Here is a 14,950-nt window from a genome sequence, read left to right as displayed (position 1 = left end):
TCCGGATGTTTATAATATATTTCAATTCCAACCATGTATCATACTTCTATCTTATCGTTGTGCATTATCGAATCACGACCTTGCTTGGCGAGACTGGAGATGCATGTTGCAGTTGTCGTGCGGCATACAACCGGAACCGGTCCCAATCGGGTTAGTTTTAGATTGTATGGGGCAGGCGTCGAAATACGGAGGCTGGGTAGACCAAGACTTTGCCGTTCCGTCCCTGCGCATAAGCCATCCCCACATGCAGATCCGTCAACAGGGTGCACCACCCTGAAATGCCTTGACGCCCGTTGCTATCAGTTCGGGAATTTTTATCGCGGGCCACTCACCGGGCCATTTTTCAGTGATATCAGCAGATAACCTCGATTCCTGTACATAGACCACAATGCATAACCAACAGTGGTGATGGTTGTACTATCAGCCTTACCATTATCAACCTTATCGGTAGTTAGACATTATCTTATCTAGATCTCTTCACGGCTTTGGGACCCTCTGATGGTATAAATATACCGCCAATTGGTGTAATTTATGCCATCAACAAAATGTCTTCTGCTGCACAATATGTACCTTTACCCCAGAGCGCCGGCTACGCCGTAGTGGTTGGCTTGGGAGCAGTGTTTGCTTTTGGTATGATGCTTACAACTTACGTGTTAAGGAGATATAACAGAGAAATCATGACTGCCGAAGAATTCGCTACCGCAGGAAGATCAGTCAAAACAGGTTTAATCAGTGCTGCTGTGGTGTCTTCATGGACATGGGCTGGTAAGTATCAACGATGTGTTTTCCTTAGTGATTCATCTACTAACAAATAGCGACGTTGTTGACGTCCACCACTCAGGTGTATAATAACGGTGTCTCAGGTGCATACTATTATGCTGCTGGTGCGTGCTGTCAAATTATTTTATTTTCATGCTTGGCCATTAAAGGTAAGGAAAGAGCACCGGCTGCTCACTCATACCTCGAAATCGTGAAGGCAAGATACGGCAAGCAGACTCACTCCGTTTATGTTTTCTGGGGGTTCTGCACCAACATTCTTGTCACCAGTATGCTTTTGACCGGTGGTTCTGCAGTGGTGCATGATTTGACAGGTATGAACACAGTTGCAGCATGTCTTCTCTTGCCATTAGGAGTGGTTGTGTATACTCTTTTCGGGGGTATTAAGGCCACTTTCTTGACTGATTACGTTCACACTGTGGTTATTGTCATTATCATCCTTGTGTTTGCCTTCAGTGCTTTCGCAACCTCTGACAGATTGGGATCTCCAGAGGTAGTTTGGGATATCATCACGAAATTGGCAGACACCAAGCCAAGAGAAGGTAACGCAGGTGGCTCTTACTTGACCATGCACTCAAGATCCGGTGGTATTTTCTTCGTTATCAACCTTGTGGGTAACTTCGGAACCGTGTTCTTGGACAATGGTTATTTCAACAAGGCCTTTGCAGCAGACCCAGCTGCTGCCATGCCTGGTTACGTCTTGGGTGGATTGGCATGGTTCGCCATTCCAATGCTTACTGCCACCACCATGGGTTTGACTGCATTGGCTTTGGAGAACACCTCCTACTGGCCCACATACCCATTGAAGATGAGCTCTGCTGAAGTCAATGCTGGATTGGTCTTGCCAAATGCTGCTGTCGCCTTGTTGGGTAAGGGTGGTGCAGCTTGCTCTTTGTTGTTGGTTTTCATGGCTGTCACCTCTGCTATGTCTGCCGAATTGATCGCTGTTTCAACTATTTTCACCTACGATATCTTCAGAACATACATTGATCCAAAAGCCAGTGGTAAGAAGTTGATGATTATGTCCCACTGTTCCGTTATTGTCTACGCATATGTTATGGCCGGTTTCGCTATCGGATTGTACTACGCTGGTGTCTCGATGGGATACTTGTATGAAATGATGGGTGTCATTATTGGAGGTGCTGTCTTGCCTTCTGCTTTGACTTTGTTATCCAAGAGACAAAGTGTTCAGGCTGCAACTTGGACTCCACCAATTGCCACTGGTTTGGCAATTATGTCCTGGTTGATCTGTACCAAGAAGAAGTTTGGAACAGTTAACGTGGACACCACTTTTGAAGATGACGCCATGTTGACTGGTAATGTTGTTGCCTTATTGTCTCCATTGATCATTATCCCTATCTTGACTTTCTCATTCAAGCCACAAATCTTTGACTGGGAACTCTTGAAGACCCGTATCACTCGTGTCGATGAAGATGAAGAAATCCTTGATGCTACTGGCAATGAGTTTGGATTCCACCAAGATGAAGAAGCATCTGAAACTAATGAAAAGATTCATCCAGTGAAATCTCAGATTTCTATGATTGCTAGTGATTTAGCTGAGTTACACAAGGATAGACTCGACGAGGAGACTAAGATGCTTGCCCGGTCTTTCAAGATTGTGGTCGCAGTGTGTGTTGTCCTTACACTTTGTCTCATTATTCTCTGGCCTATGCCAATGTACGGTACCTCCTACATCTTTTCCAAGAAGTTTTTCACCGGATGGATTGTTGTGTTGTTCATTTGGATCTTCTTCACATTGTTCATGGTTGTGATATACCCTGTCTGGGAGGGAAGAGAAGGTTTGAGAGACACTTTCAGAGGAATTTACTGGGATTTGTCGGGCCAATCCCATAAACTTAGAGAATGGCAGAATGCCAACCCTGAGAGAATGCATGCTGTGAGATCCCAGGTGGGTGCACAATTATTGGCAGCTTCTCAATCGAAAGCCCAAGTTCTTGAAGGAAAAACCCTTAATGATGGATATACCAGTCCCGCCGGGGAGATTTCAAGAGATTTGGCAGATGTCAAAGAAAAGTAATTAGTATCATATAGGATGTGATAAACGTGAAATTGATAATATGCCTTGTAAGATAGAATTGCCGCAAATATATCCCTATGCAGTCCACAAATTCTACAACTCTCAATTCTTCAAGGTGGGCACAGATGAAAGATTTAGCCTGTTCTGCTGATCCATAATCCTTATGCTTGTCATCTGAGCAATTGGATGACCATCAATTGTGCTTTGTCAGGAGGTTAAGCTAAGCTAAGAATAATAGTACTGCTCAGCTCTCAGCAACCTTAGAAAATTACGTATTGATGTGCATTACTTGGTATAGACCTAGAGGCCAGCTTGTAGTCGAGATATAGTTATTGTATGCTCTCTCAGTTAATCTTTAGTTGCCCAAGCCTTTCTGTTGGTCTATTAATTGCATCAAGCCTTTTCTGGTCTGCTGAATGCGAAGCAAACACAAGCAGTCCAACTTTCTACTCAAGAGACCTCATGCATGGTCGATGGCTTCACGAAAATGGCATGCGGCTTCCATCACATAGGGCGATAAGGACTTGACGAAAAGGCGGATCCTGGAAGCAAGAGTGTGAGGATTTATCCCGATCAACCCCCGTGTTACCAGGACCCTTCACTTTTTATCAGTAGCCAATCAGCGCGGGGGATTACTTTTACGTCAATTCTCGCGCAGATTCCGCTGGCAATCACCTGAATGTTCACGTGATCACAGCTATCGGGTCCCTGAGCCCGTTGCAACGTATCCGACGAATAGCAGCGCATCACCGCCAGGCTCACAACAATCTAATCTCTAAAATTAACTATCTAATCACCTCTATGTGCAGGAGGCAGCCCGAGCTTGGGGGGCCCTGGCAATCCCGTGATCCGGCCCGTCGCGGTGGATTGCACTTTGGTTGGCGGCTTCCACATCCTTGAGGCAAACTGGTCGGAGTCTTCCGAGATTGGACAGTACATGAGTTTATCCCACCAAGCTGATCCAAACAGATGGCGGGGTGAATTTGGCACATAACGCCGGGATTTTCCGGCGGGCCGTTTGCACGCTGCCGCTACATCGGGTAACCGATGCTATCGTAGTCTCTATCTATATAACACATCGATTTCGCATATCTCATCGCCCATCATATTAGTTCCTCAACAGGCTTCAGGCTCTACATATTTCACAACCTCCCCAATCAGCATACACTCTACACCATGTCAACTGGTTGGACTGTTCAAGACTGGAAAGATTTCCACTTCGAGGTCAGCCCCAACGAGTCGTTCGAACGCCTCGCTTCGCTTCTTGCTAGCCAATCGACATTTCCCCAAGATCCAGCATGGATCTCGTTGGCCACCCTCGACAACCTTAAGCACCAGTGGCACTATTTACAATCCAAAGCCAACAAGCTCGAACTCCCTCTCTACGGAGTGCCGGTGGCCATCAAAGACAATATCGACGTAAAGGACTTCGAAACTACCGCAGCCTGCCCTTCCTTTGCCTACAGCGCGCAAGAAGATGCGACCACCGTCAAACTCTTGAGAAACGCTGGTGCCATTGTCATTGGTAAAACCAACTTGGACCAATTTGCAACCGGCTTGGTGGGCACGCGTTCGCCTTACGGGGCTACCCCAAACACCTTTGACCCTGACTACGTCAGCGGTGGTTCTTCTGCTGGTTCTGCTTCGGTCGTGGCCAGAGGTATTGTTCCAATTGCTTTGGGTACCGACACTGCAGGCTCAGGAAGAGTCCCTGCAGCTTTGAATAATTTGATCGGCTTGAAACCCACCAAGGGTGTGTTTTCGTGCAAAGGTGTTGTGCCAGCATGTAAGTCCTTAGACTGTGTCAGTATTTTCTCGTTGAACCTCCAGGATGCTCAGCTCACATTCAACATCATGGCCCAGGAAGATGGCGAGAACGACGAGTACTCTAGACCTTTGCCAAAGAATCCATTGTTGAAGTTTTCCGCGTCGCCAAAAATTGGTGTGCCCAGCAACTTGTTGTGGTACGGCGAGCAAGAAAACCCCAAGTTGTACAACAAAGCTGTGGAATTGTTCAAGGAAGAATTGGGCACTGATACCGTCCCATTAAACATAGACCCTTTGTTGGATTTGGCAAAGTGCTTGTATGAAGGCCCATGGGTCTCAGAACGTTACACTGCGACAAAAGAGTTTTTCGCAACCAATCCTCCAGAAGCCGATTTGGACCCCACAGTTGCAGCTATCATCAGAGGCGGTGAAAAGCACTCCGCCGCAACTGCATTTGATTATGAATACAAGAGACAAGGAATTCTTCAGAAGGTCAGAAAACTACTCGAGGGAATCGATGTGGTGATCGTCCCCACTGCCCCATTAAACCCTTCCTTAAAGCAAATTGAACAGGAGCCCGTTAAAATCAATTCATACCAAGGCACATACACCAATTTTGTCAATTTGGCTGATATGTCTGCTTTAGCCATTCCTGCTGGTTTCAGATCCGATGGCTTGCCTTTTGGTATCACCCTTTTGTCCCATAAATTCAACGACTATGCGCTTTTGGAGTTGGCCTCCAGATATATTAAAGCTTACTCGAAGACAGCACCAAGATTCTACGGTTGTTTGAAAGATAAGACAGTTTCTACTTTAGCAGATGAATTATTGCCAAACGTTCCAGCTCCAAACACTGATCTGCTTGTCAAGTTGGCCGTTGTTGGTGCCCACTTGAAGGGATTCCAACTTCACTGGCAATTGGAGAAGGTCAATGCTACCTTTGTTGAGTCTACTACGACCTCATCAAATTATAGACTTTACGCATTGCCTAAGACCGGGCCAGTTGCAAAGCCAGGATTAAGACGAGTCACCAAAGATGGTTCTTCAATTGCATTAGAAGTGTACTACGTGCCAAAGGAAACATTTGGAGAATTCATTAGCATGGTTCCAGAACCTCTTGGAATTGGTTCAGTTGAATTAAAGTCAGGAGAATGGATTAAGTCTTTTATCTGTGAGGAATTTGGTTACAACTTACCTGGTACTACAGATGTGACTTCTTTCGGTGGCTGGAAGAATTACCAAGAACATTTGAGTAAGGAAGCAAGTAGAGTGAAGAAACCATTCAACTCCGTCTTGGTCGCCAACAGAGGTGAAATTGCCGTCAGAATTATCAAGACCTTGAAGAAACTCGGAATCAAGTCGATTGCTATCTACTCAGACCCTGATAAGTACGCTAAACATGTTTTGATGGCAGATGTGGCCATTCCTTTGCATGGTGTTTCTGCAGCAGAAACCTATATTTCTATCGACAAGGTTTTAAAAGCAGCTAAGGATTCCGGTGCCGAAGCTATTATTCCTGGTTACGGTTTCTTATCAGAAAATGCTGACTTCTCGGACCGTTGTGGAAGAGAAGGAATTGTCTTTGTTGGACCATCTGGTGATGCGATCAGATTGTTAGGTTTAAAGCATTCTGCTAGAGAAATCGCAGAAAGGGCCGGAGTTCCTTTGGTTCCCGGATCTGGCTTAGTCAAAGATCCCAAGGAAGCCAGGGAAATTGCCGCCAAATTGGAATATCCAGTTATGGTGAAATCTACAGCTGGTGGTGGTGGTATTGGTTTACAAAAAGTCGACTCCGAGGAAGATATTGAAAGAGTTTTCCTCACTGTTCAGCATCAAGGTAAATCTTACTTCGGTGATCCAGGTGTCTTCTTAGAAAGATTCGTTGAAAATGCTAGACATGTTGAAATTCAAATGTTCGGTGATGGTTATGGTAAAGCAATTGCATTAGGTGAGAGAGACTGTTCTTTACAACGTCGTAATCAAAAGATTATCGAAGAAACACCAGCTCCCAATTTGCCTGAATCTACCAGAGCTAAAATGAGAAAAGCAGCTGAAAGTTTGGGTGCCTCCATGAACTATAAGTGTGCTGGTACCGTTGAATATATCTATGACGAAAGAAGAGATGAATTTTACTTCTTGGAAGTCAACGCCAGATTGCAAGTGGAACATCCAATTACTGAAATGGTTACTGGTTTGGATTTGGTCGAATGGATGTTGTATATTGCAGCCGATATGCCTCCTGATTTCAGCCAAAAAATTGAAGTTACAGGTGCCTCTATGGAAGCAAGATTGTACGCTGAAAATCCAGTTAAGGATTTTATGCCATCTCCTGGTCAATTGACTGAAGTCAAGTTCCCTGAGTGGGCCAGAATTGATGGTTGGGTAGATAAGGGTACAGTGGTTTCTGCCGAATACGATCCAACTTTGGCTAAAATTATCGTTCATGGTAAGGATAGAAATGATGCTTTGAAGAAGTTACGTCAAGCATTAGATGAAACTGTTGTATTCGGTTGTATTACCAACATTGACTACTTGAGATCTATTGCCAAGTCATCCATGTTTGCAGAAGCTAGGGTTGCCACTAAAGTCTTGGACAGTTATGAGTACAACCCAACAGCATTCGAAATCATCCACCCCGGTGCTTACACCACTGTGCAAGATTATCCCGGTAGAAAAGGATACTGGCACATTGGTGTTCCACCCTCAGGATGTATGGATGAATACTCGTTCAGAGTTGCAAACAGAATTGTCGGAAACCACAAGGCTAGTCCTGGTATTGAAATCACATTGAATGGTCCTAAAATTTTATTCCACCACGATGCTATTATTGCTGTTACTGGTGGTAAGGTTGATGTTGACATTAATGGACATCATGTTCCTCAATGGGCTCCTATTAATATCAAGAAGGGTGACAAATTGTCTATTGGAAAGATGCAACATGGTTGCAGAGCTTATTTGTCTATCAGGGGTGGTATCGATGTCACCGAATATTTGGGTTCAAGATCCACTTTTGCCTTGGGTAACTTAGGTGGTTACAATGGTAGAGCTTTAAAGTTGGGTGATGTCTTATTTTTGGCTCAACCAGAAATTTCTAGCTGTACTTTACCATCTTGTGTTTCTGAACCTACTAAGGTCCCTAACTCTTTGGTTCCATCCTATGATAACAAGGTTTGGAAGGTCGGTGTCACTTGTGGTCCTCACGGGTCTCCAGACTTCTTCAAGGCTGAATACGTTGAAGAGTTTTTCACTGAAACATGGAAAGTTCACTACAATTCGAACAGATTTGGTGTTAGATTAATTGGTCCAAAGCCAAAATGGGCTAGAAAAGATGGTGGTGAAGCTGGTTTGCATCCTTCCAATGCTCACGATTACGTATACTCCTTGGGTGCCATCAACTTCACTGGTGATGAGCCTGTTATCTTGACTTGTGATGGTCCATCCTTGGGTGGTTTCGTTTGTCATGCTGTCGTTGCAGAAGCTGAAATGTGGAAGATTGGTCAAGTTAAGCCTGGTGAGCAAATTCAATTTGTCCCAATATCTTACGAAACTGCTAAATCTTTGAAAGCTCAACAGGACAAGATCATTGATGATCTTAGAGGAGCTTTACCATCATTTGAAAATCAAGTCATCCAACCCGAAAACCCTGTTTTACACGAATTCAAGGTTTCTTCTAATGCTCCAAAGGTTACTTATCGTCAAGCTGGTGACAGATACATTCTTGTTGAATACGGTAACAACGAATTAGATTTGAACTTATCATACAGAATCCACAAACTTATTGAGATGGTGAAGGAGCACATGACACCAGGAATTGTGGAAATGTCTCCGGGTGTCAGATCTGTCTTGATTGAATTCGGTTCAGATATCACTCAAAGACAATTATTGCAAACTTTGATCTCTTATGAGAAGGAGATTGTGTTTATCAACAAATGGGAGACTAGTTCTAGAATCATTAAATTGCCAATGGCATTTGAAGATAAGAAGACTTTGGATGCTGTCAAAAGATATCAAGAAACTATTAGAAGTGATGCGCCATGGTTGCCAAATAACGTGGACTTTATTGCCAACATCAATGGAATCAAGAGAAATGAGGTTAAGGATATGATGTATACCGCTAGATTCTTGGTTTTGGGATTGGGTGATGTTTTCTTGGGGGCTCCTTGTGCAGTTCCATTAGATCCAAGACATAGATTATTGGGAACGAAGTACAACCCCTCGAGAACATATACACCAAACGGTACTGTTGGTATCGGTGGTAACTATATGTGTATCTACACTATGGATTCACCAGGTGGTTATCAATTGGTTGGTAGAACTATTCCCATCTGGGACAAGTTGACTTTGGGAGAACACTCCGGCAACAAGCCATGGTTATTGTCTCCATTCGATCAAATTGAGTTCTATCCAGTTTCAGAAGAAGAGATTGATAAATTCACGGAGGAAATGCATGCTGGTAAATTCAAGGTTGACATCGTCGACTCTGTGTTTAACCACACCGAATACATGGAATGGATCCAGGAAAACTCTGCTTACATCGAGGAATTCCAGAAGTCCCAAACTGGTGAAAAGTTAGAGGAATTCAACCGTTTGATTCAAGTTTCCAATAGTGAGTTAGAGAAGGGTGGAAGTAATGTGGCTGAAGATGAGGTCTTTGATGAGGATGCCGAATTGGTCTACTCTGAATTTTCCGGTAGATTCTGGAAGTCGTTGGTCAAGGTTGGAGACGAAGTCAAGGCCGGCCAAGGGCTTATTGTTGTCGAAGCCATGAAGACCGAGATGATAGTCACTGCTACCAGATCTGGTAAAGTCATCAAGGTGTACCACAAGAATGGTGATATGGTTGATGCTGGTGATCTTGTTGTTGTTTTAGAGTAAGTTCAGATATATGCTATATAGCTTTGTATAATAGAGATTTTTAAAAATTTTCCCGGCCATAGTTACCATTAATTCTATCCTTGGGATGTGTAGACGGTTCACATCCTTTTGTGTGAAATTTGGCAACTCCATCAACTTTACTGATCCTGCATTGCCAGGACGCACCGAATGGAGATTATGCAGAGGCGAGCCACAAACTGCAGCATCGTGAACCCTGGCGAGCCGTTCGGGTGAAGGCCCCGAAACCATGTAGACCGCGATGAGTCATAGCTAATTTCAAGCGAGTTTATTCTTCCCCGAGCCTAGACGCACAGCCCTCTAGCACTTGGTATAAGGCATTTGGTTATTATTCGTGTCTCCCCTCCCTTCTGGTGTGAGTCAATCACTGAAAATGCGTGTAAATGATGGATAGTGTGGCACCCGGCCCTAACCTGTACAATAGATAACAGATGCCAGAATGAGCGAGGCATCGAGTTAAACCTATAAATAGTGCCAATTCTACTCGATAGCTTTGAATACTAATGACAATGCTAAATCTGACACTACCGAGAGGTGAAGTTTGTACCTTTTCCTACTCTATTATCAATCCGTTGTATGATCCCCACCAGAATACCATAAACCCGTGCTTTATATCTGCCCTCCACTTAGTGTTCAATGCGTTCATTGCCCTTCTAGGTGTGTACCAGCTTTGGCAACAGAGCTTCAGAAACTACTATGGACCACACCAGATAAAGTACTCGTTTGGATCTCCGTTCAAGATCCAGAGTGTGGGAATCTTGCAGTTGGTCAAGCTCAACTCGATCTTTCTCCAGATCATACTCTTTGTGTTCTTGCTTGACTTCTCAAAATCTCCGGGGGTTACCACCCTCAATATCGTATGGACCCTTATCGTGACTACGTTTGTGTTTTTGCCATTGCAAATCTACGAGCCTACAAGGTCCCCTGTCACGTTGGCTTCTTCGCTATTCTTTTGGACGGCTAATGCTTTGTTTAACACCGGTGTATTTTTGCAAGATACCTTTTCCCTGCAAAAAGTCTGGATACCGTTGCATGCCTCTCCTCAAACTATTTCAATAATAAGAACCATTGAGTTATGCGTGACTATCAACACATTGGCCATCTTTATTATTCAGTATTACTTTTATCGCCCCTCAAAAGAGCTCAAGGAATACTGGGAACTTAACGATTGGAGCATAGATGCAATTCACGATATATACTCAAATCTTGGGTTGTTGTGGCTTAGACACTACATTGCCTATGCTTACAAAGCCGAAGAGGTTACTCTCAAAGATGTCCCTCCTGCTCATATTAAAATTACCAGCGAGGTTTCACTTTCAATTTTGAACCACTATTGGAATGTTGCTGTGGCAAAAAGTATTGCCAAAAGAGATGAAAAGCTCAAGAGAATATCTAATCCTTCTTTAAAAGACAAAAAGCCACCAAAGTTCTCTTTGTTCTGGATTTTTGTAAAGATCTTTTGGAGAGACTCTGTTAAAATCTTTTTTGCTGATATTGGAGACTTGAGCAGTTCTCTCGCCCGTACCTACCTTTTGAAGCAATTTATTCAATTCTTCAGCGAGTCTGTGACTTCTTCAGATAGACCAGTTATTGTGGGTATCACAATTGCTGTGTTGATGTTCTTCAGTTCTGTTGCTAGCTTCACGTGTTTTAATATTTGGCGTTTAACCCTAGTTGGAATTAAGGCAAGGCTTCGTTCCAGTTTGGCTGCGAAGATTTATCAAAAATCAATTCTGTTGTCCCCCGAAGCTAGAAAGCACAAACCTAGTGGAGATATTATTTCAAATCTTGCAGTCGATGTCGCAACCATTAGCGACAGTTTTGAAACCCTCAGTGACTTGATTACTATGCCCATCAGATTAATTGCATCGTTGGTCGCTTTATACAAGTTGTTGGGTAACTCTACAATTGCTGGCCTCATTGCTGCGGTGATTTTAATTCCCTGCAGCAGCATCATCAGTAATTCGATATCAACACTTTACACAAGAATAATGAATGTTAAAGATTCGAGAACCAGATTAACCTCAGAAATCTTAACTTCGATGAAATCAATTAAATTGTTTGCTTGGGAAGAACCAATGTTGAAAAGACTATTTGCTGTTAGAAATGACAAAGAATTGAGATTAGCTAGAAGAATTGGTATCTATAATTCGATTGCCACATTTACTTGGATGTTGATCCCCTTCACCATGGCTAGTGTTTGTTTCATAACTTATATTTATATTGGCAAGACTCCGTTGATTCCATCCATAGTTTTTCCCGCTGCCACCTTATTTGAATTTATTACAGAGCCAATTCTACTTATTCCCAACCTTTACGCTGATGCTATAGAAACAAATGTTTCTTTGAAGCGTTTGCGGGAATTATTTTTGATGGAAGAACTTGAAAGTGGTATTGTTGAAAGATCATCTGAAACGTTGAAATCGGGTGAAGCATCGGTAGAAGTTTCAAACGCAACTTTCTTGTGGAAATCCGATCCTGATGTGCCGATTAATGATGAAGAAAACCAGATTGAAAGCTCTGATGTTGCCCTTGATAATATTAATTTTGTTGCCAAAAAAGGGGAGTTGACTTGTATCGTTGGAAGGGTTGGTAGTGGTAAATCAACCCTTCTCAAAGCACTACTAGGCGAAGTCGCACTCAAGCGGGACAAATCTTCACACGTTAAGCTCAATGGTACGATTGCATATTGTGACCAAAACCCATGGTTGGCCAATGCTTCTGTTAGAGAAAATATCTTATTTGGAAGCAGATATGATCCAGAGTTCTACCAAAAAACAATCTCTGCATGTCAATTACTACAAGACCTTGAAGTACTTCCAGATGGTGAAAGAACCATCGTTGGTGAAAAGGGTATTTCTTTAAGTGGGGGACAAAAGGCAAGAGTATCTCTAGCAAGGGCTGTGTATTCAAGGGCGGATATTATTCTCTTAGATGATATTTTATCTGCTGTTGACAGTCATGTTGGAAAACGAATTATCCGAGAAGTTATTGGATCCACGGGAATCTTATCCACTAAAACCATCGTTTTGGCAACAAATGCAGTTAATGTGTTAGCTAAAGCTAGTATGATATATTTGGTACAAAAGGGTAAAATCGTGGAGAGTGGCAGTTATGCTGAAGTCACTAATAAAGATTCCGATTTAGCCAAACTCATTGAAGAATTTGGTGAGAAAAAGCACGAGGAAAGCGAAGAGGTAACTGATGAGAATAATAACACGGATGTATCTTCAATTTCCTCAAATGAAGTTGCTCGGTATAATCCTGAAGCACAATATCACGATGAAATGGTTGAGGAAGAAAATCCTTTAACTCAAGTTAGATCTAAAACCACTTTAAGAAGAGCCAGTTTTGTTTCGTTTAATCACGACTACACTGCAGAGGAAGAGGATGAAGATAATCTGCCAAAGAGAACCGGAGCCACCCAAGAAAATACTACTAAAGGAGAAATTAAGACTTCTGTTTACCTTGAGTACTTCAAAGCCTGCAACTACTACTACGTTCTATTTTACATTATTTGCTTTGGGGCGTACACTGGATCTGAGCTTTTCATACAATACTTATGCAAGATATGGTCCGAGAAGAATTTAGAGGCTGGTCATAACGTCAATTCTGCGTTCTACTTGAGTCTCTACGTCAGTTTGGGATTCGCTGGATGTTTTGCTACCTTATTGGGATACTTTGTTATTTGGTATTACTGTGTTATCAGTGCATCCAAACATTTTCACGACACAATGGCTAGAAAAGTCCTTAGATCGCCTATGTCTTTTTTTGAAACAACTCCTGTTGGTAGAGTTATCAATAGATTTGCTGATGACATGAACTCAATTGATGAGCGTCTAGTCTGGGCTTTTCTTGGAGTTGTTGACTTTTCAATGATGACTTTAGGAGTTCTTGTTGTTATTGTCATCAATTTGCCAATAATGATTTTTGTGATTATGGGATTAACTATACTTTATAACCAAGTGAGAAAGTATTTCATTGCCTCGCAAAGAGAGTTGAAGAGAATTGAAAGTGCTCGAAAGAGTCCTGTGTTTGCCCATGTCCAAGAGTCATTAAACGGTATCAGCACCATTAGAGCTTATGATCAAATTGAAAGGTTCATCTATCGAAATGCAAAGGATGTCAATACCTTGACTAGGGTATTTTATATGAATGTTTGTTGTGGCCGGTGGTTGTCAATGAGGTTACAGGCAATTTCTTCACTTGTTTCATTTGCATCCTCGATTCTTATATTGTTGACCTTAGGAACTTCTAAGCAATTAAGTCCTGGGTTGGTTGGATTCCTTATGGTCAATGCTTTGACCATAACTGGCCACTTAAATACCATTATCAGGTATTGGGCTCAAATTGAGAATGAGACTATTTCAGTTGAAAGAGTAGTTGAGTACTGCAACTTGGATTCAGAAGCAGAGCCCATAATTGAGGATAAAAGACCAGAAAAAAGTTGGCCATCGAAGGGACAAATCAAGTTTATCGATTATTCTGTGAAGTATAGACCCAACCTTGACCCGGTGTTGAAGAATATATCGTTAGAATTCAACGAGGGTGAGAAAATTGGTATTGTTGGAAGAACCGGTGCTGGAAAGTCTACTCTTTCTTTGGCACTTTTTAGAATTATCGAAGCTAATACCGGTCATATTGAAATTGATGGAATTGATACCAGCAAGATTGGTCTTTATGATTTGAGACACAATTTGAATATTATACCTCAAGACTCGCACGCAATTGAAGGATCTGTTAGAGAAAACTTAGATCCTTTCGGTAACTTTACGGATGAACAGTTGTGGAGAGTTTTAGAATTGGCAAGTTTGAAAGAGCATGTTGAAGGAATGAAAAATAAGAAGAAACGAGACGATGAAGACATTGAAGATAGTGACGATGAAGATGATGACAAGGATGAAGAAAATGAGTCACAAGATTCCGATGAAGTCGTGGAGTACGAAGAAGGTCTTTCTGCCAGGGTTTTCGAAGGTGGGTCAAACTTATCTGCGGGTCAGAGGCAACTTCTTTCTCTTGCTAGATCATTATTAAACCCATCACAAGTTTTGATCTTGGATGAGGCAACTGCTGCTGTTGACGCTCAAACTGATAAAATCATTCAAAAAACAATTAGATCCGAATTCAATGATAAAACCATCTTGACTATTGCTCATAGATTGGACACAGTTTTGGATAGTGATAAAGTGTTAGTGTTGGGCAATGGAGAAGTTAAAGAGTTCGATACTCCCAAAAATTTACTATCAGATCAAAGCACGATATTTTACTCCCTCTGTAAAGAAGGTGGGTATCTTAATTCCTTGGATATTACTTCTCTAAAATGATCTTGTTGACAGCTAGATTACTTTGTTTATCAACTATGCCTGATTAAAATTAAATATCAATTTCTTTGAAATAAAATACCAACTAATTTTACCTGTAGGATCTTTAATCATAAGGTGTGCGCTATTGTCCGTCTTTGAATATCTATCAGTA

General features: G+C 42.3%; 2 protein-coding genes across 2 annotated transcripts; both read left to right on the top strand.

Moving 5' to 3' along the window:
* Positions 1 to 545: 545 nt before the first annotated feature.
* Positions 546 to 2,815, top strand: DUR3 (Dur3p; the record flags this gene model as incomplete). Its single annotated transcript, XM_020209558.1, has 2 exons — positions 546 to 765; positions 816 to 2,815. 2 exons carry the CDS (start codon positions 546 to 548, stop codon positions 2,813 to 2,815), a joined length of 2,220 nt encoding a protein of 739 aa, XP_020066032.1.
* An 891-nt stretch (positions 2,816 to 3,706) lies between these two features.
* DUR1,2 (bifunctional urea carboxylase/allophanate hydrolase) lies at positions 3,707 to 14,882 on the top strand. Its single transcript, XM_020206143.1, has 3 exons — positions 3,707 to 9,453; positions 10,008 to 11,101; positions 11,150 to 14,882. The coding sequence occupies exons 1-3, from the start codon at positions 3,992 to 3,994 to the stop codon at positions 14,797 to 14,799; spliced, it is 10,206 nt and encodes a 3,401-aa protein (XP_020066031.1). The 5' UTR covers positions 3,707 to 3,991; the 3' UTR covers positions 14,800 to 14,882.
* The last annotated feature ends 68 nt before the right edge of the window (positions 14,883 to 14,950 follow it).

Source organism: Suhomyces tanzawaensis (assembly GCF_001661415.1).
Source record: "Suhomyces tanzawaensis NRRL Y-17324 unplaced genomic scaffold CANTAscaffold_2, whole genome shotgun sequence".
NCBI classification, from domain to species: domain Eukaryota; kingdom Fungi; phylum Ascomycota; class Pichiomycetes; order Serinales; family Debaryomycetaceae; genus Suhomyces; species Suhomyces tanzawaensis.
The sequence above is the reverse complement of the archived record's forward strand: the minus strand, read 5'-3'. Positions and strand labels throughout refer to the sequence as shown.